Raw genomic sequence first — 27,974 nt, 5'->3', positions numbered from 1 at the left:
TTTACATTGTTTGAATAGTTTGTTTATAGAAATAAAAGTCTTCGTTATGCATGCAGTATTTAATTTTGTTAAATAATTTTACTCGACAATGTAAAATATATACTTTGGAAGAATAGACTCTTTAGCTGCAGTCGACGGAAATAATCAGATGCAGGTAGACAATTTATAAAATTTGTGCACTGTTTTATTTCTATAGTATTTCAATAGTTTTTTGATGTGTCAATTGGGCATCGTTCTACTGATCTCGCCATGACCATTGAACAAACTGTTTTCATATGACTTTAAATTGCACTCGTTAAATATTATATGATTACAATGTATGTACGACCCAATCTTGGGAATTTAGTGATATCTTATGATTATGGTAGAACATTATGAATAAATCAATCTGCCAATTTGTAATTTATTATCAGCGATACATAAATGAAAATAGCACTTGATGAATTTGGTGCTAAAAGAAACCCCAAAATGGAAAGTTAAGGATAAATGAATACAAATTCTACTTTGCACGCTACATGGTCATAGAGGCAGTATAAAATAATCATATGGTCAACTTTGTCAGACGGAGTAGGTATCTTTGTCTTTAATTTGTAAATGCATCTAGTTATTACCTTTTCCCATAAATGCAGACTAATACAACTGATGTCACTGTAAAATGGCCATTACTAAAAAAAATAATATGTATTATTTTCTACATTTTTATTTTTCTTGATGATTAGAAATCTCAATAATTTAAATGCAAACTACTTTCGTGTAAAAAGCACACGTACCTACATCTGGTTTTAATATTCATAATTATGTATGGATGTGGTCTTTTTTTTTTTTAAATTTCCATTGATATCGCGAGTTATGTACTAAACTATAATTACATATGCATCATACTTGTTCAATTATTTATAGATAATAATATTACTTAATTGAAGAAGATATTAGTAGTAACTCGAAAAGAAACTATAAAAAAAGTATGCCGGGACAAGGACACCAATAAAATGTCTGCTATTTAACATGTCTTCGAATAATTACAACACTGAAATGCCTTCAAACTTGAATACACAAATATGAAGATGGGTGTAATTGCCAATCAAACACTATTAACGAAAAACAAATGTGATGGAAAATGACCAACTACCCCTCATTTACAGGCTTCTGTCATGAGAAAACTGGTAACAAGCGATCACCCTCCCTCACCTTTTATTATTTTATACCTGGCACGATTTTAACAGCACAACATTAGAACAATCTAGCTCATCAGATTGACATGAATCACGAAAAGAAAAATTGGAAATTAAGGCATCTAAGAGAACTCCCAGACACTGAAAGCTGGTTGAAAACATTACAATTCAATCACGTGTGTTACATTTTAACATTGCGTCGTTTGTTTTGTCTTATTTTTGAGTGTAAATTCACATTGCGATAAGACGTGTCACGGTACTTGTCTTTCTCAAATTCACGCATTTGGTTTTGATGTTATATTTGTTATTCTCGGGGGATTTTTTTCTGATGCTTGGTCCGTTTCTGTGTGTGTTACATTGTAGTATTGTGTCGTTGTTCTCCTCTTATATTTAATACGTTTTCCTCAGTTTTAGTTTGTTACCCCGATTTTGTTTTTTGTCCATGGATTTATGAGTTTGAACAGCGGTATACTACTGTTGCCTTTATTTAGATTAAAATCAAACAAGACCCATCTGATTGATTGAGTGTAATATTATAAACAGTTTGAGTAAGTATAAAATTTTAGTAACTGTTTTTAACTCTATAGGAAAACATGTTTAGTAATGTTTGAATTAATAGACAACACAATCCATGTTTGTACAAAAATGTACCTATAAAAAATCAGTATTGAGAGATATTATTACCATTGAAGCATGCCATTGAAGCATAACATGATTTGAGAAACCTTGTAAACTTTTTAGCGGTATGACTGACACATTAATACTTGAACCAAGTGTCGAAAATCTAACAAGAGACCTTACTAGATTAGGGGATGATAGATATCCTAGACTGGTCCTGTCTATAATCGGTGATTCTAGCAGCTTTGTGCCCAAACCATGGCTTACACCGGTATTTCAGTTAGGATTGACGGAAACAGCAAAAGGGGCAAAAGGTATGTAGCATCACTATTCGTAAATGTATCTGTTTTTCATTAACAAATATATCATTGTAATCATTATGTCTTCTGTCAACACAAGTTTGAAAAAGAAAAATAACCTCAGTAATAAATGACCTCGGTAAGTGGTGTTTGTGTCGCTCAGTCTTAATTTGTCTATGCTGAGTTTTTGGTACTGTTGTTTGTGTTTTCATCGTCTTTAGTTTTATGCCATGACATCGTCAGTTTGTTTTCGTCTTATTAGTTAAAATACCACTTTTTAGTATCTTTTGTTTTTCTTTAAGTCATATCTTTAACGTTTAATGGAAAATTATTATTTTACAGAAAAATTGTAAATACCATCGGCATTAGGGAAAATGAATCAACGGTCGTTTACAAACCTCGAAAAAAAAAGCCGTTAATACGAAACAATTATAATATTATTTTCGTAATGTAAACTGTATACCGGTATACTCTTTATCGCCACTTTATATTCATAATAATTAAAACTTGGTTTTCATGTAGATTGCTTGGTCATATACAAAGGATCAACAGAGAAAGTGAGTAATTTAGTGTGGGAAGCTATTGATGATTTCTGTGTCTTAAAAGAAGGGGCAGATGAAAAATCAAACATCACTCTTGTTGGCCTGAGACCGAACGAACGAAACGTGCAGGACAGAGTTAACGTTGAAAATGCAGAAAGCCAAAGATCAGAGGTAAGTACGGGGGTTTTCAAGTAATGTTCGTTCGTAGTGAATCTTGTACGCTGCAATCTGTCGGCCAAATCAAAGGTGATGTTTAAACAATATTTTTCTTTGTCAACAGGTCTAAACAGCATAAGAACAACATGTAAACATCAGTAAGAAATAGGAAATGGCAGAACAGATTGATTCGAAGTAAACAAATAAATGATTATGCATAAAATCAAAAGAAACAAAGTACTTTAATTTCTGACATCAATTCCAAAGCCGAAACATTATTGAAAAGGAGATGTGTTAACAAATAAGGAGATCGGTACAAATTCACCAAAACAAATAACAAAAATATCGCAAGCACAAAAAAAAAACTGATCTGAAAGTACTCATATTTGATGTTGTCTATATTAGATTGTTTGACTGGTCAGTTTTATATAACTATTTTCTTGTATACATTTCAGTTGGTGGAAGAAAAATATTATAAGCTGAATTTTCAAAGCTCTGATGAATACAAAATATTTCATGCCGATCTGTTAGAGAGTATTGCTAAGGAGTATGTTCCATTTGTTGAACTTGGAAATGATCTGAGTATGTTTATTATCTATCATTATTAACTGATTTTAAGAACTATATTCATTAACTGTAAAACAGTTTTGTCATTATCTTTATTCCTTGTTTGCAACTACAGTTATAGATAGTAATTCTGATATCAAAATTAAAAAAAAAAACAAAAACAGGCAAAAAATTTTAGCCATATCTGGAGTAAAGTTTTATAAAATGAAGACCTTTCACTGGTTTGTATTATACGAACATACAAAAATATCCTTAGAAGGTTTGGTCAAAATTATTTATCTTAACAAATAGTTTATTCTTCTCAAAGTTTGTACTTTAACAATGAATGCTAAGTTATTTCATGATACTTAAAAGTATAATATGGGCATATGATATATATTTTGTTATTCTCTATTGTAGTCCGTAATCAAAACGACACAAAATTTATAAAACTTCCATGTTTTTTTTTTTATTATTCTTTAAAACGTTATACTGTTGTTTGTTATTTATTTGTTGATACATTAGCCCTTTTGTAATCCATCATACCGCTTTTTCGTGACTTTCCTTAAGATATTTCTTTCAAACGTGCTTTGGTAATTGTTTTCGTTGAAAGGCTACAATTTAACCCACATTTTCCTTTTGATGAACATTGAATTCGTATTTCACAGAAATAAAGATCCCGGTGTTGGTAATAGTGGCTGAAGGAGATTTATCCACATTGGATCAGGTGGTTAAGGTATTAAAACGAGGTATACCAGTCTTAGTGTTAAAAGGATCCGGTAAAGCTGCTGACCTCATTGCAGAATGTATCGACAAGTAAGAATTGAGCACCATACATCTTATTATCAGTTTTGAAAATTGACCAACACTATGATATTGATATTTAAATGATATATGAATATGGAATAACACAGTTTGCTTCAAATACTTTATCTCTTAAAGAATGAAAATTAAAAGAATACATTTGACACTAAATTTATAACAAACATAAAATTGACCACATTTTTGTTGTTGTACAACATGCGTATACATTATCTGCTTGTTGCTTGCCGCAAGAGAGCAAAACATATAAAATGTTTTGACAAGAACAATCACATTGATTGTTGTTTGCTTTGCATCAGTGTGATGCATATTTAGGCCAAGAACAGATATGTGACCATAAAACGGTGTGATACGACTTGCATTAACTATCCTATTCTGACCGGAAGTGAATTCGTATAAAGACATCGAATGCAGTCAAACAACACATGGCTTAGCTACCTAGCAATCTATTGGAAAGGCCTGAAAATTAGAGGATTTATTTTTCATTTGGTAAAAAAAACAATCATTTTGGGTCATGCTGTCAACAAGAATTTCACTGTTAACACACATCGAGACTATAACATTCCATAATGTTTGTTCATTGATTCGAGCAATGGCCGAATCAAGTTCTACAGTGTAAACCAAACAATTATAACATTTTATATAGTTACTTCTAATCTAAATGTATTGCAGCATTGATTCCATCGAGATAAGAGCACCGCTGCTTTTTGGAATCTATTTCCAAATGGATGATTTCAAAAGAGTTAAGAATTATATAAAAGAGATTGAGAAGAATAAACATTTTGTAAGTAATCTTTTGATTTACAAAAATGATTAGAGATCGAATACAATTCAGTATATTTTTGCGATCTTTTTTAAGACACCAAACATTTCTTAATATTTGACACCAACATGGAACCAAATGGATATACAAAATCAGATTTCCGATAATAACATCATCGGAAATTAACAAAAGGTACACGAATCCCTACAACTTATGCATGCAGAGATAAGAGGGAAGGAATTGTTGGTGAACACAAAATGAAAAAAACAACAAAAAGAATGAAATTTGAAAATAACTATTCCAAGTTTTGAAAAGTTTTTATCTGGCGTTTGATTTACATCATCAGTGACTGTTGTTTGGTATACTTATTTAGAATAGATGCTAAATATTGTTTTTCATTTTGTTTTCCATTGGCCTTGCATTACAAAACAAACTATTTTCATGTTGTAATATTACACTACTGTCTCAGGTTAGGATGACTGTTGGCTCCTGTTATAATGTTTAAACCTGCTGCATTTGTATGCATATCTCGTACGCCAAGAGCCTGTTTGTCAGTGTTTGTCGTTTGTTGGAGTTGTTCATAAGTGTTACTCATTATTTATATACAGTGGAGATCACTTCTAACCTCTCATCTAATCTGTAAGAATCTGTCAGGAGAACCGTTCTAGGACAGTATGTAGAACTGTCATTCTAACACCTTTTAGACAGTTCTAGCTAGAACAGTTCTAACCTAGATCTGGTCCTACATAGAACTGATTTAGACAGTTCTACCTAGAACTGATCCTGACAGTTCTACACTAGAACAGTTTTAATGTTCAGTGTGAAGCAAGACACCGTGTTCAAGGTCTTTCTTTTTTACTTTTATACATTGCGACTTGGATGGAGAGAAGTCTCATTCCCATTCACACCACATCTTCTTATTCATAGTCAATAATAACATACAATACTATATTTTGTTTAAGTTAAAACATGATATTAAGTAATAGTTATTGTATTTAATAAGAAAATTATATGTTCATTGTACTACTAAAACGAACAAAGATACCAACTAAATTAAAATTCATTAGGTGTATGTTGTGAACTGATGGTTTACTTTTCTATAGTATAAGCTTATCATTCAAGGTAAACATATTTGACTTAGACCAACAAGACGAGACAGAATTTTTGAATCTGTCAGGAGAACCGTTCTAGGACAGTATGTAGAACTGTCATTCTAACACCTTTTAGACAGTTCTAGCTAGAACAGTTCTAACCTAGAACTGATCTGGTCCTACATAGAACTGATTTAGACAGTTCTACCTAGAACTGATCCTGACAGTTCTACACTAGAACAGTTTTAATGTTCAGTGTGAAGCAAGACACCGTGTTCAAGGTCTTTCTTTTTTACTTTTATACATTGCGACTTGGATGGAGAGAAGTCTCATTCCCATTCACACCACATCTTCTTATTCATAGTCAATAATAACATACAATACTATATTTTGTTTAAGTTAAAACATGATATTAAGTAATAGTTATTGTATTTAATAAGAAAATTATATGTTCATTGTACTACTAAAACGAACAAAGATACCAACTAAATTAAAATTCATTAGGTGTATGTTGTGAACTGATGGTTTACTTTTCTATAGTATAAGCTTATCATTCAAGGTAAACATATTTGACTTAGACCAACAAGACGAGACAGAATTTTCGAACGTAGTTGTGACGTCGATTATAAGAGCATGGTCCCAAGGTCGTAAAAATAACGACGAAAGACCAGTGAAATCTGCTATACCAATGTCGAGAAACAGACGCTTTGCAAAAGATACACCCAATGAAGAAAACTATGAGAACTTAGGTGAATATTAACTACATGTATAACAAATATCAAGAAGAGGCAAATTGGAAGTAAAATCATATATTCAATAAAATGTAGACAGGAACTCTACACAATAAGCATTATATTCTGTCAGTAACAGTACTGATAAAGTCATTAACATAGTTAAATTCACGTTAGTTAAATTGGAAACTTTTAAACGACTTTGGTTTATAAGATATAGTGAAGGTAAAACTATTATCTTCATAAATGTTTTTGTCTTATATCTCTAAAACTTACATAGCTTATGGCTTGGCAGTTTTGATATACTGCGGTGCTACTGTCAACGAAAAGAACGAGGATATCAAAAATAATAAATTAAAGACCATCAGACATAACCATGACAAAAAACGACACAGAAAATTTGAAAATCGTGAGTAGTTTCATACTTGATATAAGTTGCAATCATGATTTTTCGGGAATACATGTGCAGGGTATGATCAGTTGTTTGTGTCCTAACCACTTCATATCAAACTTTGACGCATGTTGGGGAATTAGTTATCAAGTTATGAGTTTGCATATTCCTTCGCGTCTCTTTTATATAATAATGATAAAACTACCCATACAAGTATTTCTTTGTAGACCAAGAGTTATACCATGATTCTGAATACGGAACTAGTCCTATACTGGTAAAATCAAATGGTTTTGCTGGTCCGAAAAGGAAATTTCCAAATAACAGCGTAAAACCAGTGTCTACAGTTACGTGTAATAACATGAATGTTACTGGTGAAGTGAAAGAGTTTATGCAGCGTTATCAAACATCCCTGACTCCAGCCTCTTTGCCATTATACTTCTACATAGCATACCAGTTCATTCAGGAAATGCCTGTCGATGATAACGACTTTAAAACAGAGGTATGAATAAAGTACCGGAGTAAATTTGAAAAAAATAGACATAAATGCCCTGAAAAAGGAAAAACATTTAAAAAAAATACGTTTTATGAATATTTGCATAATAAAAAAAAGACTATAAACATATACACAAAGGATTTATTTTCTATTTGCCAGATATAAGTTTTTGGTAAGAAAAAGTACACTGACCGTTTATATGCATCCAAACAATAAAAGTCAATTACCAAGAATCACATTACATAATGATCTTGAAAGAGTCAAAACATAATAATTTATTTTTTTCTAGAAAAAAGCATATTCTTTTATTTTTCTTGTATAATCGAACTTTTTTATTTAGATATTACTTCGAAAAATCAAATAGTTTTAATATTTCTTTAGATAACACATAACTGAACACATAACTGAATGAGTGTATTTAGTCTTTATGTGTATAATGATGTTCAGTTTTTCATACATTAGAACTTTGAGATTCTACTGAAACAAGCAATTATCGCTAACCGAGTGGACTATGTAAAGGTTTTACTTCAAGAAGAGAATGTAGAATTTGACAGACAGCAGTTTCCGTATATATATTTCCAGGTACAGAAAATTTAAGTGTAAATAATAGTTACAGGAAGTTTCAAATTGTTTGGCTGCATTATTTTTTCGTTTGAAATATGTTTCGATGGTTTAAATGGTTTGAATCAGTTTTTAAACATTAATTTATTTGAGACGTAGAATAATTTTGAAAAAAAAAGTATAACAGAAAAAGCGACAAAGTTAAAACAGATTTCATTTAAATTTTACTCACCAAGTAAACATTAGATCAGTTTCTGTTTGACGGGTAAACAACGTTTTACAGTTACCGAACATTACTAAAAACCCTTAACAAACAAGATATCTCTATAAAAGAGAGGCATTTGAACCTCCCGAGTTTAAAATAAACTGACAACGTCATGGCAAAGAAACAAATGAAAAAATGACTAAACGACATTAACAGTATGCAAAAAATCGGAGGTGATCTCAGTGCTACGGAAGGATATGCAGATCCTGTTCCACTTGAGGAACGTGTTGTGTTGCTCATGTAAGAATAAAACCGGTTTTTAAATCTGTTATACGAAAAATGATTGTATTTTTATAGACTTGTATAGAAGTATTTTTGTAATTGTTTTCACTGAACAAACCTTAACATTCTCGTACACTTACGTTTTTGAATTGAACATTTTCAATACATATTTAAATAGTAATCTTTATTATCAAATTTGTATATGTTGCTATGTGTGTTACATTTAAATGTTGTGTCGTTGTTCTCCTCTTAAATTTAATGCGTTTCCCTCAGTTTAAGTTTATTTCCCTGATTTTGTTTTTTGTCCATAGATTTACGAACAGCGGAATACTACTGTTGCCTTTATATATAATAGTTTCTTGAAAAAGAATTTCGCCCTCTTTCACTTAAATAAAGTGCTGTATAACCTGCCTCATATAAGTGCATTCAAATATGTAGATTCTTCCGTACTTAATTAGGAAATTATTCAACTCCCTCGGGAAAAATCGACCTAACTATATGGTGAAATAGGGTATAGGGCTAGGATATTCATTTTTGTCATGAGGCTCATCATGGTTTTAGATATTCAGAAAAAGAAAGTTATGCCTTGAAATATTATGAAATCTATTGAATTTGAAAAAAAGAGTCGAAACATTTCATATTATACATAAATAAAAATAAGATAAATATAAAAAATGGAGGTAAAGCTCATTGAACAGAAATTATATTAAGTGTCGACCTTTAACAACAATTGTCTGCGTTGTGTAGTAATATGAACATATGTTAGAATTTCATAATGAGTCTGATTCTGGCTAACCGACACAAATCTGTGTCTGAAAGAAAACATTAGAATTTGATTTTTTTTTAAATGTATATATAAATGATCTATTATTACATAGATGTGCTGACTACTGGGCTAGTGATCCGATTGGGGAGATAACCTCAACTATTAGTGATGTCATGTGTATTTATAAAATTGGTTTGCTACTATTGGGGTTAAAGTAAGATGTTGATATTCCATCAGAACATATGTTTGTTATACATTTTTTTAAATTTAAAACAACTACTTTATTATATTTTTTCTATAGACAATAGAATGTAGCTGTACTACTGATGGTGACTGTCAACATATTTGGTCTATACTGATGGTGAGTGACTATCTTTATGGATGAATGCAAACATTCACTAACTTATCATTCAAGGTTTTATCATTGCCAATCAATTGCTATGATGGCAAGTTTCAATGAGAATTATTTACAAAAAATGAACATATTAAATCCGGATAGAACAATACATGTTTTAAGTTATTATGCTAGAAATTCTGTAAAATAGAAATAGTTTGTTTTATTGTAAAATACATACAGCAACACAGATGTACAAATCCAAGCAGTATATTCAACAGCGCTAGCATGCTTTCTTTTCTAAAAGAATTGATTACATATCTAGTATTTATTTGGTTCATTGTTTAAAGGGATCGTCAACTGATGCTACATACAAGTTACTAAAAGACAGAAAAAAGATTACACTCAGAAAGAATAATGAGCAGGTTGTGAAGAATTACCAAAAGTGTATTCAGTCCGGCAGGCAGCTATGTCAAAAGTTCTTGCATTATCCACGTAGTAAGTATTATCTATTTTAAAATGATTTAAACTAACTCTGTATTTTTTGAAACAGGTAATCACTAGTCATTAGGATAAACTAATCAATAAAACCTTTATATTGAGCAATGCTAGAATAGAACCCTGTTTAAACATATCTTTTTATATTTTAGATATGATATATAACATATCGAAAAGGGGCATTTAATCTCATGTTTATATTCTGTTCAGACATCCACCTCGTATTGATCATATAGCATAATTAATTTTTGAAAACCCTTGATGTATTATAAATTATACAACATAAGTATATATACGATTTAAAAACATAACAAAACAATGTATCATGTATCTACACGAATAAATATATATCATGATACAACTCTGTTGTCATAAATAAATTATTCGAAAACAAATCCGGTAACAAACTAAAACCAAAAAAATTAAAACAACTTCAAGAAAAAACAACAGTATAACAGAAATATTGCACTGCTAAAACAAACGCCAACATACATAGAAACGGACTATTTGATAACAACTGCCATATTCGTGATTTGATACATGACATTTTAAGGGAAAAAATTATGAGTTGAACCTGGTTTTATAGCTAGCCAAATCTCCCGCTTATACTGCAATGTTAATAATACTGCTAAAATGACAACTTAACGTGACATAATTAAAGTATAAATATACAAAAGAACACTCAGGACAGATTGATACATAAAAAATGATATAATAGTGCATATTACAACATGTAAATTACAGAATATTAACGGACACCTTCCTAATACAGTACACCACAATATAATTATTACATGTACATGTAAAAGAATGATTACATTTTGTTGATGTGCTAAATCAGTCAACAAAATAATGTTGGTGCTCTTTTGATTTTATTTTCACTGTTGAAACAGTTGTTCGGCTGTTTTCTACTCTATGGTCAGGTTGTTGTCGCTTTGACACATTCCCCATTTCCATTGTCAATTTTATTCTTTTCAATAAAAGAGCAAATGCGAAACCCATATACAGATTATTATAAAGATTAAAGATCACATGAACACGAATTCAAATAATAAACTATTGACTTTCAAGCGAAATATTCATTAGGTATGACCGGTAAAAGCGAATTATGCAAAGTTTTTTTTTTTTTTTTTATTATCAGGATTTTACAGCAAAAAAGAACTCAGGGTTGACAAGGATAATGCAGAAACACAGAGAAAAGAAATTTATCAAGATCTGCTTATATGGGCATTGTTTGCAAATAGACAAGAATTAGCTACTATATTCTGGGTCAAATGCAATAATCAGTTGTGTAAGAATTTCCTTTTTTCCCTTCTATAATATATACTATATTGAAAATGACCATCTAATTAAACCGGAGACAGAGATGAGCTTTATTTATTTAACTTTTTTTTACATTTTCCTGAGATCAACGAACAGTTTATGTATTGTTTTTATTTAACACACATAAGACATTATTTCTAACATTGAAATTAAGAAGATATATTTTGAAAGTGATAAGATGTTACAATAAAAATGTGGACACAACATTATCTGCAAATTCTAGCTGTCAAAGTCATTTTCCAAAATACAAAACGTGGGAAAGAACCGTAACAAAACATATTCAAAAGCAAAAAAGAAAACCTAACAACTTATCAAGACTGGCAATTATTTTTCGAATTTATTTATCGACTGTTGGTTATGTGCTTGGAATATTTTGTTGCTCATAAGGAAATTCGTATGGCTTCATAAAATTTGATATACCGTATCGTTTATTCAGCAAACTCTGATGAATGTAAACACATTTACAAATAGCATCAACTCTAAGTTTTAAAAAAAATACCGAATTCCGAGGAATATTCAAAACGGAAAGTCCCCAATCAAATGACAAAATCACAAACTGAAACACATCAAACGAATGAATTACAACTGTCATATTCATAACTTGGAACAGACAAATTGTTATGAAGAAAATGGTTGATTAAGGTGGTAAGGGTGTTTTTTGCCATCTTATATTGTAAGTAACAGAGAACCTTCGGACCTAAGGTCCAGATATTTTATGAGAAATGCAGATAACTAATATGAATTTTCATTTAAAAGAACAAACTTTTAAGATTTTAACATTATTACATGCGCAAATTGTTTCTGTTTGATTTTTGATTTTCTAATTTTTATTAGCATTTCAGGGAAAATAGTGCATTTTCTAAAGGAATCTACATGAAATTTTGCTATTTTGGATTTCATCCGGAAAGAACGTACGGTGACCATATCTTTTATTTTGAAATCATTTTCTAACTTCCCGTATTTCATTTTACATTTCTATCATTTAGTTTAGCTTCTAATCATATAAAGATGCTTTTTCCTGTATAATCCATACATAATGTGTCATTTTGTCACAACCTGGAACTTGAGAAAATGCAGTGACCTTTGATTTATTTATTTTTTTTACATTTTTGAACAAATCGCAGTATATACTACGTTTTGGCAAAGTATGAACATATTTTATCATTTTAAATTTATATTCCCATACCATCTGAAACCTGGTTCAATAGCTAGCTAAACATATCACTTGTACGACAGGCGAACAAAAAACAAATTCTAAGCAGAAAAACATAAAGTAAATATTAAAACTTTTGTGTTTACTTAATACGAGTAATCCGCAACATGTATAGAGGAGTGTTGCCGAATTGTCCTTTTGGTTCAATGAACAAAAAAAATCACTGAGTATATGTTATGCATGTATAATTTTAAAAAAGCTGATATATTTATTCTGCAGTAACTGCTATTTTCGCAAGCTGTGTATTGAAGAGAATGGCTGAAAAAGCAAAGAGTGGAAAAGATCAGTTCTTACATGATTCAATTAAAGGACATTCCAGGTAGAATTACAATATATGCTTATAGATATGATATGAATGCCATTGATACAATAATCCAAACCAGTCCATATGCCGTGGGTGGATGTCAGCAACCATGAGTAGTGTTCATGCCATATATTCAGCTATTAAAAGACACGACATGACAAATTACGAAACAATTCAAACGAGAGAACCAATGACCTGATTAAGGTTAAAAAACAAAATAACGAAAGACGGATATAAATGACAATTTACAACCACTGAATTACAGGCTACTAACTAGGAAGGGATTTTAACTTCTAAAATTTCTTAAAGACGGATATAGGTATAATCCCACCATTGAATTTCCCCAATTGGTGTCTCTTAAATTTTAAATTTTCAAAAAAATGTGACGAATTTTTCTTTGTTTCAAATAAAGAAATACTTGGCATGAGTAAAGTTTGATCCTGTCCAATACTATAAATAAAATTTCACATAACATTTCATTGCATGTAAGAAAATAAACATCCCTTCAAGTTAACCAATCAAATTTTCACCCCTTTCGTTCCTGTCTACAAGTTTAATTAAGTAACCATGTAACCTCAAGTTTACAAAATATTCTACAGGAAAACAAAAACAAAAACAAAAATGCTTTGAAACACCCAAGATATATATGTATGACTCTTACTTTTTTACTGCAATAAAATGCATGATTTATTTCCTGCAACTTTCAAATTCAAGGGAAGTTTTTTTTTCGACCCTTTCTCATATGCGTACTATGATTTGGTGGTATTACACCTAAAGGAGCTATATTAACGAACATTTTAACAACAGTTAATGGGAGTGATGCATACACAAAATAATATACTAATTTTGTCGATGCATAAGGGTTCGATTTGTATTTCATGCTCTTTTTGTTGGGATTTCGTCTGTTGCTTGAAATATTTAACTGAATATACGAGTTTTGAACATCGGTAAACTGCTGTTACCCTTACGTTAAAACTTCTAATCCTTTTTTTTGTGTTTTGTTTACGAGTCCTTATTGTTCCATCTATAGTTTTAACTACATGTACTTGTCTTTTGTACCTATCTTTTTTGACTTTGATCTTGTTTGTTTTTCTTTATCCTTTTATCATGGTATCTTAAATACAAGACTTTATTTGTGGTTATTTTCAATAAACGTATTTTATGTTGAGGCACACATTTATGTTAAAAATATGAATTTAGAATTCGTGTCGTTATAAATAACAAGTAACAATCTTACATTGCTTATTGAAAATATGAACATTAAGTTTAAAGTGACTTAAACATTTTAAACAACTATTGTATTATTATGAAATATAACTTATGCTACACATGTCACTATAATAAATTATCTACTTGCTTACTTATTTAATTGCTTATAAGAAACGCATGACATTATTGTAATGCGCATATCCTTGTTTTAATTGGAACGTCGTTTACATACATTAGAACATGCTATAATTTTTCAGATATCAATGTTGTAGTGTGATTTGACATGTAATATTATGTAATATTTTGTAGACGTTTAAGATATTCAAATAATAATAAAAGCCATAATTATATTTAGAATTTTTGAAAACCGTGCTATTGATCTACAAAGAAAACTCTATGAGGAGGAACCACAAGTAGCGATGGATCTGATTTTAACGGAACAAACTGTATGGAATATAAAAGTCAGTCCATTAGAGTGTGCTTTTGATAACGCCATGCTTGACTTTATTGCATACAGCTGTGCACAAAGACGTCTTAACAAAATTTGGTACCGTGAAATAGGTGCAAATCTTGAAGATTTCTGGTTGGTAAGTGAATATTATTTTATAGGTTATTGAACTTATATTACAACAAGTTTGGGCTTGAAATGTAGTTTTCGGTTGTTCTTTGGATAAGACTGTGGGTTTGATGTAAATAAATATATAATGTATTTAGTTACCTAGTCATTTCTGAAAAATGTTGTATCATTGCTGATGATGTTTAAGCAGATATTGATATAATAATTCTAAATTCGAATATAAATCAGTGGCTGTATAAAAGTACTTGATTTTCATTATATTCGTTAACTAGTATAAATAGATAAAAAAATGTATTCCCTTATTTTACTGTATAAAAGTGTCCTTTGAAATTTCAAATTTATAAGTGTGAATATTTTTAAAATGTGTTACGCGTCTCAATACACAAAACAGCTGTATGTATTTGTTTAATTTTATTATTTTCTATACACATTTATGATGTTAGTTTCTCGTTTGATTGTTTTACATTTGTCTTGTTTGAGCTTTTATGCCTTGCTCATTGTTGAAGTCAAAATGTTGACCTTTATTGGGAATCATACGATATTTTTCCCCATATATTGAAAATTCAACAGGACAACTCTCAGTTAAAATGTAAAAACGGGCTTAAAATATTTTTTTTATTAAATACCACTGTCACGCTAAAGTCTGAAAGAATATATTTCCTGTGTTCAATCAGAAAGAACACATTTCATATAAAATAGATTGTTCCAAACCAGACGGTCACATCCAGCAGTTACTTAAGACGTGATACGAATGGTTAAAATTTTCCTTTTCTTTATAATTGACTTTAATTTGTTCGTTTCTTGCATATGTTATATATTTTACAGTTCTTTTAATGTTTAATGCGACGTACAGTTTCTGTCTCAAACAATATTCGAATCATCGTTATATTTCTTTAATGCGCCGATATCCTACAATATTATTTGATGACACACATGACTTGCTTTGTCCACAGGGTAGTCCGATACTACAGATACCCCTGTATTCCAGTCTCTTTTCCACACCTTGGTGACTCTGCTTACATATCATGTAAGTAGCACAATCTTTTCATTGAATCAATCGTTTTACACATGATGAACTTGACATTTTTTTATTTATGTTTTTAGAACGGATTCTTCTGTTATTGCCAATACTATAGAAGAGTTAAGACCAGCAACATACGGTTTTTTAGATTTGTTTCTGCCCCACTTACCCGGTTTTTAATAAACTATGTAAGTAATATTTGAAAATACAAGGATATATAATTACAAACATATATAAGTTTAACTATGTCCAATAGAGTATAGTCTTAGTTCTTATGAATTTTTAAAACTTCATCAGTTGAGAAAGAAGTAAAGGCAACAATAGTATACCGGTGTTCATAAGTTATAAAATGGATTGAGAGAAAACAAATCCGGCTTACAAACTAAAACCGAGGGAAACACATCAACCACAAGAGGAAAACAAGAGAAACAACGAAGTGCAACACAATATAACAGCTGCCATTTTCCTGACTTGGTACAAGACATTTTAAGAACAATGGTTGGTTGAACCTGGTTATGTGGCGCTTAATGAAAATGTAAAATATACCGCTAAAATGACAACATTACATGACAGGAATACAGTACAAATAGATGCAAAAACTTTCAGGACAGAGAAATACATACATAAATAATATGAGAGTACATTTCTGCATGTTAACCACAGAATAACAACGAATACGTAAAATAATTTAGGACAGTACACAAAAAAAACCAGCATTGTAGAATTACAAACTATCCACCACGCGAATGCATCAACGCCACAAAAGTGAGGTCACATGTGAATTTCTAAAAATTGGATATTAAGCTTGGTTTCTTGAAGTAAAAATGAAACAAGCATATTTGATGAATAAACATATAATGTCGCTAAAATAAATTAAATACAGTTCAAGATTAGTTTTGTATTAATGTTAATTGATGTATTTTATAACATTTACAATAATATTGATATAGAACTGTATTAGTAATTAGATAATCAATTTTATTATCTAGCTATGTCGGTATTTCTTCTAAAAACAAAATCGTGTACATATAAGTTCTTTAAACTAAAATCATATAAATGAACTGTGGGATTAATTATCTTTACTTTTACATACGAATAGAAAACAAACAATATAATAACAACTATAATCGATGAGACATATAATAATACCTATACCATATCTATAATATATACCATGAATGTTGAATTGCCAAATACCGTGACACGTATTATAGCAATGCAATTTCACACTCAGCAAAACAGTCATTCTCGGAAATAGGTCACGTTCGGTACTTAAAAGACCAGTCGACGTAAATGATATACTACGATCTAAGACGTGGTAAAACTATCCTTATTTATTAGTAGTTTTAACACGGACACATCGTATATCACTACAAAAGTCAAAAAGTCTGAAAAGACCAGTTTTTGTCTGAATTTGCATGAATTTTTACTCGACATTCTTGATTTGTCTTAATAATTTAAAAAAAATCTTGACATTGTATGAATTTGTCTCATAAGGTTCTTGATTTTTCTTGACATGTGTCTTGACAGTATGAACATTGTCTTAAAATTTCCCGACACTTCCTGTATCATCTGATAAGAGTCTGGATTAGTCTCGACCAATTCTTGACTGTCTTAAATTTGTCTCGATCTGTCTTGACATATTCTTGACATTCTTAATAACGTCTCGATCTGTCTTGACACATTCTTGACATTCTTAATAATGTCTGAATATGTCTTGACATATTCTTGACATTCTAAATAATGTCTGAATATGTCCCGACACATTCTTGACAGTCTAAAATATGTCTTGACACTATCTCAACAGTATAAATTTCGCCTAAAAATGTGAACAGACTTATTCTGCACTGTTTGTGACATTCTTTTGCTGTTATATACTTATTATGGCTAAACTAAACTTTGAAGAATCAAGAATTAATTTTGTGTAGTAAGATACCCTTTTGGTGCAACTTAGTTGGAATACCCTGAATAATCCCCCATGTACTTTGATTTTGATTAATTTTTATTAAACGTTTAATTAATTGTTTTCACTTAGGCAGTTTTAAAATGTGACCATGCGTCTCTTTTGGACCCCAAAATTCATCTTTTGGGTTTGTGTGGCTGAAATAAGAGGAGGGGGGGGGGGGGGGGTTCGTGAAGGTCAAAGACTTAGTTCCCATCTTGATTCAAAAACCTTGTTCATTTTTTAGGACAACCAAAAAAACATTTTTTATTTCAATTTGAGTGTTGAATTTTATAAATTTTTAACAAAAATAAATATTTTTGATAACTGACCTTCCGAAAAAGAAAAAATGTTAAGATCTATATCATGCATGTCTGTTTGGGATCCATTTCATAAGACCAATGATTTCTATAGAAAATGGACCCATTATAAATACATTTTTTATCTCCTGGGGTAGATAATACTTTTCTTTTAATCTTTGGGAAATATTCAATTTTCAATTCATTTTTCATGAACAAACTTTTTAAATTGTAGTGGCATGGTCGGCCAATTGATAATTTGTATGGCTTATTACAGGTAAAGCAGTAATTTCTATTTGACAGTTGCGTGTATTCTGGGGGTGTGGAATATCTTAATTTTATGGGGAACATCCTGTCCATGTGTAATACTTAAAATATATTCCAACAGATGACATTACACAATTTTTCTTCTGTTAAATGAATGATTTGTATATCATCATAATTTGCTATAAATATATAAATAAACCACATTTTGGTACAATAATTTTTTACCATATAAACATTTAATATTATGAATGTAGAATGAAATATGTCTACAGTATGATTGGTTGTAATCATTTAATTTATAAAATTTAGGAATCAAAATTTGTAATTATTTAAAAACTCAATTTTAAATTGTTTTATATCAACACATCCAAATTTAAATTATTTTAAACATTAGATTTAAACTCAGAACTGTCAAGTAAATTTAAGACACAATTCAAAATGTTCAGAATATGTCAAGACATACTGAGAAAAAATAAGAATGTCGAGAACATGTTCAGAAATTTCAAGACAGTATTTAAATGTCAAGAATTTGTCAAGAAATTTTAAGACCATATTCAGAATGTCAAGAATATGTCAAGTAATTTTCATACAAACTTGATATAAATGAAAATTTGTCAAGAAAAATTAAGACACAAGTCATACTTTTGGAGAATGTCGAGTAAAAGTTCATGCAAATCAAGACAAAAACTGGTCTTTTCAGACTTTTAGACTTGACTTTTGTAGTGTATTGATCAACCAATTTGTGATGGTGTCCATGAAATTTAGGAAATGTCATTTTTAATCTTTCCCCCTCATAACTTTGTCGGAGCACAGTCCTGTATATGAAGTCCGCATAGTGGGAAGATGCACGAGCATAACGTATCAACTGAGATATGTAAACATCATACGATGGGACAGAGGTTATGTAACTGTTGAGAAATGGGAAATTGATAATTGAGAAGTTGAAATCGTCCCGTTGGTCATACATTTTAGTGTGAAGTCGTGAAGAAAATATGGAAAACGCATCAGTGTATAATAAACAAAAATCAGAATGACGAAAATAAAGTTTATATATTGTATACGTAACCACTGAAATTCAAAGAATTCATTTACGAAATACTTAAGCTGTTTTCCTGAAACCTTACTTCTACTTAATCTTATCATGGTACCTCACATTTCTCTGCGTTTCAGATATTTTTTATTGCTGCAATGGTATGTTATAGTGCATTCCTGCTAACACAATTATCAGTTTATGAGAACATTGGTTCCGTTGGAGTTTATGAGTGGTTGGTTTACATATGGTTACTAGGGGATATTCTGGAGGAATATAGAGGAGTAAGTTCCACTTCTGTTGCTTAAACGTAATTCTCAGAAAGTAATTTATGTTATTGGTAAAATTTGCGGATATTAGTTGATTATTGAAATTTGATGAATAAATTTTATAATGTTTGTTTGGATAAAGTGTAATAATTTGTGATATATTTTTTGAATGCGTGTTAGCTCACTTTTTTATGTAAATCGTTTTGCCTGAACATAAAGTTAATGTACTGTAAATCAGTCCCTTTTTTAAAATTATTTTCAATTAAGTGATAGTTCCTACCAATATCTATTAAAGATTTTACCTTGGAATAATGAAGTCATCAAAAGCAGATTTGCTAAAGAGGAGGAGAAAGACAAACCATTAAGTCTGTCCATAAAATACAGGATAAAAAGATATTTTTACGACTTTTGGAATTCTCTTGACTTCATCTCGTACTGGATAACAATTGCAGCCATGATAGTTCGGTTCTTTGATGATGACGATACAAATGGTGCTTTAGCTAGACGATTTTACAGTCTCAGTTTATTTACCGTTTACATGAGATTTCTACATTCAATTTTGATGTCTAGAAAATTAGGACCAAAGATAATCATGATCAAGGAAATGGTAGGTTTTATGAACTCTACTTTTAAACCGTTTGAAAGCGTGGTATATAAAGGTTTAAAGGAAGAAGATCGAATTTAAATGATTAAAATTTATGAAAGAAATACTTACCATAATAGAAAATGAAAAATCAGGTCATGCACAACAACAAAAAACATAAAGAGATAAGGAACAGCGCTGCAATTGCTGCTCTTCATCTCAAAGTCACAGTGAGCACTACATATGGAACGAAACCTCTCACTTCACTGCATTCGTATTTTTTCATCATCCACTTAAGTTAATATTTCTTTATTATATATTGTAGCAGGATTGTTTTTTTTCAAGTCTATATATATTGATAAAACGTAAAATAACAAAAATATCGATCTCCGAGGAAAATTCAAAATCGAAGTCCATTGTTAAATGTCGAAAATCAAAAGCTCAAACACATCAAACAAATGGTTAACAACTGTCACATTCTTGATTTTGTACAGGTATTTTCTTGAGTAGAAAATGGTGGATTCAACCTGATTTAATAGATAGCTAAGCCTATCACTTGTATGACAGTCCCATTCTTCCAGTAAACTTAATTTTGACAGACTTCTCATTTTTTGTGATCGTGTTCTTGTTAGAATAAGAGACGTTTGTCACTGACCATCTAGTTTAATTTCGGGTCAGAGGAATAAAATTTGAATAGTTATTTCGATTGATTAATAGATGGTTGTGTAAAGGTGGCTCTTTCGAACTAAAACAAATCTTTTTGCTTGGACAAGGTGTACTTCTCTTTTCTCTGTTTACTTTAGAGCCAAATATTTTGTCAATCTTTAGAATTGTTGATTAAATATTGTCCATTACACAAGTATTTCGATCTAGGCAGACTAGAAAATCATTTGATTAAAATCAAAAATTTATTAAGGGTTACAAACTATAAGATTTTATTATGGTAATTCGGAATGTCGATTTTTATTCACCGCAATGTGCAATAACTTTTAAACTCTAAATTAAAAAAAAAAAACGTTAATGATATTCCACGACGTGTCCGCGGTTGTGTCCTCTAATCCGGTGAGACGGTACTCCGATATTTCAAAACTAATATTTAGACAGCTAGATTCCTATGTTTATCAAATTTAGTATGATTAAGTTTATTATTACAATTATGTACTTCTTGGTACTTTATGCGAATAAAAAAAAAACACCAATTGATAAAACTGTTTGAAAAAAATTTAAAATGCTTTAGTCATTCAATTTTTTTTCTCTCAGATATACGATACATTTTAGATGATGATTTTTTTGCAATTTTATTGATGCCTTCAAACATTCATTGATGCAGTTGCCTTTCTGATCATAAATATTGTCTTTTTCATTTCAACCGCCTTCGATGATGTTCCTCTCAGTATACAAATTACAAACTTGTGTTGTGTTGACCATATATAATTTGGTTGTTAGTCTAGTCATTTACTTGTCTCATTGATACTTACAAAGTACCCACATCCTATTTTACTCATTATCAAGAATCCAAATGCTTTGCACTTGTTGGTAATTACGATTTTATATGACATTTCGTTTTTGCATTTTGGACTAAAAAAAAATTGCTAAAATGTAAAGAGTACTAAATAACATTTAGATAAAAGATCATGTTTCACATTTACACTCAATGTTTCAGTATTCAGAAATAGCATGTTTATCTTATTCACCTATTCATTACCAATTTCTTAATTATTCAGATCTCAATCAGACATTAATCTCGCACCTATTACTACACTTTCATATTTCAGCTGAAAGACCTATTTCGATTCATCGGTATTTTGTTTGTCTTTATGATGGGGGTCGGTGTGTTGTATCATGCAAATATGTACCCAGCGCACTATGATATGTGGAATCCAACTCATTGGACTTATTGGAGGATCTGGAAGATAATGTACATTCCGTATTGGCAGATTTATGGGGAACTTTTCTTGGAAGATTTTAAAGGTAATATTATGTAATCTAATAAGACAGGTTCAGCGTAAGATGATATGTATGTGCTTGCTTTTTTATGCAATCTGAAGGTTTATTTTTGTCTTTCGTTTTTGCTGATGTGCTCTGCTGTTGTCTGTTCTATAGTCGGGTTGTTGTCTCTTTCATTTCTTTGGCACATTCCCTATTTCCATTCTCAATTTTATTTGTCAATATGAATTTTGTTTTTTTCTTTGTTGACATATTTTTTGTTTTTAGAGTTTTAATATTTAATTACAAAGTCTGCTGTACCCCTGTTTGTGACAGTTTTACCTATTATATCTGTTTGATTTTTGTTCCACATCGTTGTCCATATAATGGAATTTTGTTTAGCTACTAAACTACCTATTAAACCAGGTTTATGTTTTGTTTTACATAAGAAAATGCCTGTACCAAATCAGGAATATGTCAATTGTTACTAATTCGTTAGATGTGTTTGGGCTTATGATAATGTCATTTTCTCATAGACCCTCCGTTTAGAATTTTCTTCGGAGTTCGGTAGATTTCTTCTTTTAATGGAATACATACACATAAACTATTTCAATAAATGGATTGTTTGGTCATTTTCGTAGAAGAATTAGTTGAATTCAATGACTTTTTGAGGTAATATGTCCGTTATCTAAGTTTAGTAATAAGTTCAGTGTCGATCGAAACAGGTAATTGACTTAAATATATCATCGTTCATGTGAAGGAAAAGAACTTATGACGTAGACAATTGAACTATGCAAGTGATGCTAGATGCATGGAGATGAAGAAACCCACACTTGTACAGAGATATTTTCTATGTGTTTGTGGCATTTAAAAGAATTTACTATTATAGAAGATATCAATCATTTTAGTCTTTTTACTGTGATTTGTAGATGGAAGCAATTATAAGTCTCATTGACCTCATAGGAAGTTAAAAAGTTCACGACATGACAGATGTACAAGAATTCTAACGGCCGGATTTATGCACAAACCAATAATCGCAACACGAAGTTAACGATTTATGATTTTCCACCGCCACACGTCATTACGTCTATTTCATTTGAGGATATAAAAGAGTATCCAGAGAGCGATTCATCTCAAACCTTTAACGTATGGTTAAAAAAGAAGCTGTAGATACCAAGGGACATTAAAAACTACAGGTCGAAGAAATACCGAAAATACTATGAGCACATACTAGTATATAAACGATGAAACATGATGAAAGGACTAACAATAGTTTACAAAACACCAAATAGAATACTTATCAAAACAAAAAGATTAACACGAACCATACAAAAGGGTTATCGCAGGTATTCCGGTTAGGTCAGTATATCTTGTGGTTCTCGAGTGGTACTGTCGTGTCGCTCATCATGACAGTTGAATAGTTGTGTATCATAAGTCACATTCGATGGCGAAAAAACAAATGACGTTTTCATAGTAGTGATGTTAAAGAAATATAATGATAAATATGGTAACTGTGAATATTACTAAACATATTTATCGTATTGATCGAAAGAACGAAAAGAAAACCAGTTGACTTTATCTATAAAACAAATGCCCAAATAAATAAAAGTTTCTTTCTTAACATAAACATTTTTTTATATATATACTATAAATTGATCCTTATTTTACAGAAAATAGTAATGCGCCATCATGTACTTCGATCCGAAGTGTGTGGGAGAGTGACCCTAGTATGGAGAGATGCATTGAGTATGACTGGGTCCTGATCGTCATTGCTGCCTTGTATATGCTAATATCTAACCTGTTGTTGGTTAATCTTGTCATTGCTCTGTTTAGGTATTTGTTTTTTCGGGGCCTTTTATAGCTGACTATGTGGTATGGGCTTGGCTCGTTGTTGAAGGCCGTACGGTGAATTTTGAATTTCTGTGCCATTTGGACTCTTGTGGAGGGTTGTTTCATTGGCAATCATAACACATATTCTTTTTTATGTTTATCATAGGTTTTATTTCCAGAATTTCACAAAAACAATACCAACGATATATCATCCTAACCGTTAAACAATTACTTCAAACAACGAAGTAATGAAATAATCATTCACGACATGTAGTAGCATGTTTGTTTTTCTTGTAGTTTATTCAATATTTGAAAAGAAATCCTAATTTAGTTGTTGTTTTAGTTGTTACATCGAAATACAGAAGACAAAAAACAATGATGCAAATCGAAAGGACATGCCTTGCTGGCAATAATTAAAGAATTTTTTTTTTTTGATTTAAATGTCATCAAAATTATGTTTTATTAAAAATATTAACTATTAATTCTTTAAAAAAAAAAAGCTTAAGTAAAATGGTTTTATTTTCGACCACAATGCAGTATATAAAGAGTTAAATCACAAAAATACTGAACTCCGAGGAAATCCATAACGAAAAGTCCCTAATCAAATGGCAAAATCGAAATCTTAAACACATCAAACGAATGGAAAACAATTGTCATATTCCTGAGTCACGTACGTCATATATGTAACAAAGAAGCATAAAAATGCAAATAGACAAAGCACATAGGAAAAATGAAAGACAAAAGCAACAAACAAGTTTTCGAAGTTACACCAAAATGCATATAGACAAAGCACATTAGAAAAATTGAAAATCAAGAATACGAGAACATGATAAACAATTATGACAAGACGTACAAGTACCACAAGCGAAGTATCCTAATAACAATAATAACAAACAAATATTTTACAAAGAAGCACAAAAGGCATATATCAAATTAACAACCGCATTCATTCCTTTCTTATTTTTGAATTTTATTTATATATGCTAAATTCACCCATTTACGACTATAAGCACTGGGACCAAATGGCCAGATCAACATGGCTCTAACGCAGAAACAAAAAAAAGTAAAATAACAAAAATTCTGAACACCGAAAAAAAATCAAAACGCAAATTGCCAATGTGCTTAATAAAAAGGCAAAATCAAACGTTCAAACAAATGGACAACAACTGTCATATTCTTGACTTAGTACAGGCATTTTCTTATGTAGAAAAGATAACAAAAAAGAATGCATTTGAGGTATAAAAAAATGAAGATTCTGATCTTTGTGCATATGTTACAGGAATAGATAACCTTAGCTGTATTTGGCAAAACGTTTAGGAATTTTTGGTCTCAATGCACTTCAACTTAGTACTTTATTTGGCTTCGAGCGTCACTGATGAGTCTTTTGAAGACGAAACGCGCGTCTGGCATATATACAAAATTTAGTCCTGGTATCTATGATGAGTTCATTTACAACCTTTTTACTCATTTAAAGGTAGAAAGTATCATACTTGCTAGTCAAATAATTCATATCACTATCAAATTTCACACAATAATCGGTTTATAAATCCAAACTATTTAATTTTTGGTAGTTACCGTTTTGAGATTGTGCAAGCCAATTCTGAGAGATTGTGGAGATATTGGAGATATTCTGTCATTATGGACTATCGCACCAGAGTTCCTGCTCCTCTCAATTTGATTATCAGACCCTTTATGATGATTGCAAAATGCATCAAACGTTGTAAAAAGAGTTGCGATAAAGATAAAGATCTCGAAAAGGGTACGTAACATTTATATAACTTGCAATTAACTTTAATGTTTCTTTAAAATAAACTGAGTCGTATATTCTATTTTTATTCGTTGCCTTGGATTTGCTTAAAGTTTGTCAGGTAAGGAGACTTCATTGCGAAGACAGCTTAAAATCAATCACCATGCGTTCTTACGAAAATGATTTTCTTTCTTTTGATAACATTGATTTTTTTTATGAAAATGATACGTTAATTTCATGTTGTCGAGTCTACAGATTTCCATTGTTGCAATATGTACATGTCTGTTGTTACATCTGAGGTGTTTGATTAATGTAGTATTCAAATTGCTAAAAAATAATTGAACACAAGGATACTAATGTCATTGTTTTGTTATTGGTTTATATTTCTGTTGGGTTTCATTTTATTTTACTAGTTTACTTCTAAATATTGCTGCAGTTGTTGTGTCAGACGTTTGAGACGAAAACGAGATCTATAATCTGTTCAATTTCTGTGTCCTTGTCTTTTTAGGGTTTTGTGAAATTCTTGTTTTTTGTTGCACTGTGCATAACATTAATCAGTTGCCATGTGTCCAATTTCACAGGTATATTCAGTAATATTGTTTTTATTATTTTTTCAGTGGCACAGGAACGAGAAATCAAACGGATGGAAAGATTACAAGATATATGTGCAAACAAATGCATTCGTGCTATAAAAATATAGTATTTTAACCATTTGTCAATATCGTCGTTCGTATGAAGATTACTTCAGTCGTTCAAATTTTATTAGCTATGACCAAGTGTGAGTCAAAACATTTTGTATTACGCACCTGTTTCAACATTGAGGCTTAAATTTGAGACTAATGTTAAATTCAAAATTTGTAGATTTATTTAATTATTTTAAATGGTTTCATTCATGGTACTAATGACAATAAATTTTGCAGTCTGGTTCTTCTCTAATTCCAATACACATACTGAGTTAGTGTTGTTATGTATTTTGTCTTTGATTTCTTATTTAGTAGTCAGCATTTCGATGTTGACATTAATATCAATTATATAGTCATTTTTATAGATTTCCTGTTGACAAAACTTTACAATTTTAAAAAAACTAAGGATTTTCTTATCCCAGGAATAGATTACCTTAGCCGTATTTGGCACAACTTTCAGGAATTTCGGGTTCTCAATGCTCTTTAACTTTGTACTTGTTTGGCTTTATAACTATTTTGTTCTGAGAGTCACTGATGAGTCTTGTGTAGATGAAACACGCGTCTGGCGTATTAAAATATGGTAAAGATACCTGGTACCTTTGATAACTATTATTTGTATTGCGATTATTAATTTTAAAAGACGTTAAACTAATTGAATTTCAATTTTTACTATAACCTTAGTTTAAGGGATTTATTTGCATAATATTATAACTGTCTATTTAACTGCCAGTTACAAAAAAAACATTTTTGTTGTTAAAACAACCTGTCCCAAGTCATGAATGTGACAGTTGTTTTCGAATTCGAAAAGCTTTTGATCAAACTCGACATGTATGTCTTTGTAATAATACATAAGATTCTACCCTTAAAGGTGCATTGTTTCCTATGCCAGACACTTAATAAGAGTATGTCTACATGTGTAATAAATGTTTCTCCGCAGACTCATTTAAATTAATCCATGAGTTATACCAGTCATAGTGACTTAGACAACTAAGTACTGGAAAGAATGTATGATTCACTATATAATCAATGAAATAAGTGCATAATTAGGACTCGGATTACTTCAAGACTCGACCATTGCACTTGAAACAAATAGCTTGAATACCAAGTCAACAAAGTAAAATAGTATAATAAAAAAAAAACTGCCGAAATATTTTGTTATATTCGGCTGTGGCTATTTACGCTTGTGGGTGAGAAAGCCTTAGTGCTGGCAATTAGGCTTCTGGTACATATTCAGACGAAACGTCCACCATCAGTGTATTTTAGACTCTCGAATCAAATTAATTTGTTTGATTGCAAATACTGTGTTTTACAACTTTTGATGTTTGATTATATAATAAAAACGTGTTCTTTTTCTTTTTCCAATTTCAAAGCATTGGATTATCCGGATACACTTTAAACCTAATAAAGCATAAAATTCTTTAATATAAAGCAATGACTCGTTTACTGGAAACACATGAATGGAGACCACGATAGCTCAATTA

The 27,974-nt window shown here is 30.6% G+C and overlaps 1 protein-coding gene across 2 annotated transcripts; it reads left to right on the top strand.

Annotated features, from left to right (window-relative positions):
• The first annotated feature begins 8 nt into the window (after positions 1-8).
• On the top strand, positions 9-27,844 carry LOC139521811 (transient receptor potential cation channel subfamily M member 2-like). 2 transcript variants are annotated; one of them, XM_071315450.1, is made up of 21 exons: positions 9-154; positions 1,914-2,104; positions 2,612-2,802; positions 3,243-3,369; positions 4,002-4,149; positions 4,828-4,939; positions 6,569-6,758; positions 7,359-7,630; positions 8,087-8,206; positions 9,740-9,799; positions 10,123-10,270; positions 11,412-11,561; positions 13,026-13,125; positions 14,675-14,906; positions 16,001-16,105; positions 19,596-19,739; positions 20,020-20,331; positions 22,083-22,278; positions 23,904-24,066; positions 25,635-25,822; positions 26,428-27,844. In XM_071315450.1, the coding sequence occupies exons 2-21, from the start codon at positions 1,918-1,920 to the stop codon at positions 26,508-26,510; spliced, it is 3,228 nt and encodes a 1,075-aa protein (XP_071171551.1). In that variant the 5' UTR covers positions 9-154; positions 1,914-1,917; the 3' UTR covers positions 26,511-27,844. The 2 variants fall into 2 exon arrangements, with proteins under 2 accessions (XP_071171551.1, XP_071171552.1); XM_071315451.1 differs by having other exon boundaries at positions 22-154; positions 11,412-11,546.
• Positions 27,845-27,974: the final 130 nt, after the last annotated feature.

Source organism: Mytilus edulis, chromosome 4, assembly GCF_963676685.1.
Source record: "Mytilus edulis chromosome 4, xbMytEdul2.2, whole genome shotgun sequence".
In the NCBI taxonomy this organism is placed as follows: domain Eukaryota; kingdom Metazoa; phylum Mollusca; class Bivalvia; order Mytilida; family Mytilidae; genus Mytilus; species Mytilus edulis.
This window is presented reverse-complemented; position numbering and strand designations above follow the sequence as displayed.

Coding starts and splice junctions, on each gene's coding strand:
- LOC139521811 (XM_071315450.1), top strand. CDS start 1,918: ATGACTGACACATTAATACTTGAACCAAGTGTCGAAAATCTAACAAGA. Junction 13,126..14,674: donor TCAATTAAAGGACATTCCAG/GTAGAATTACAA, acceptor AATTATATTTAG/AATTTTTGAAAACCGTGCTA. Junction 25,823..26,427: donor AGATAAAGATCTCGAAAAGG/GTACGTAACATT, acceptor TTATTTTTTCAG/TGGCACAGGAACGAGAAATC.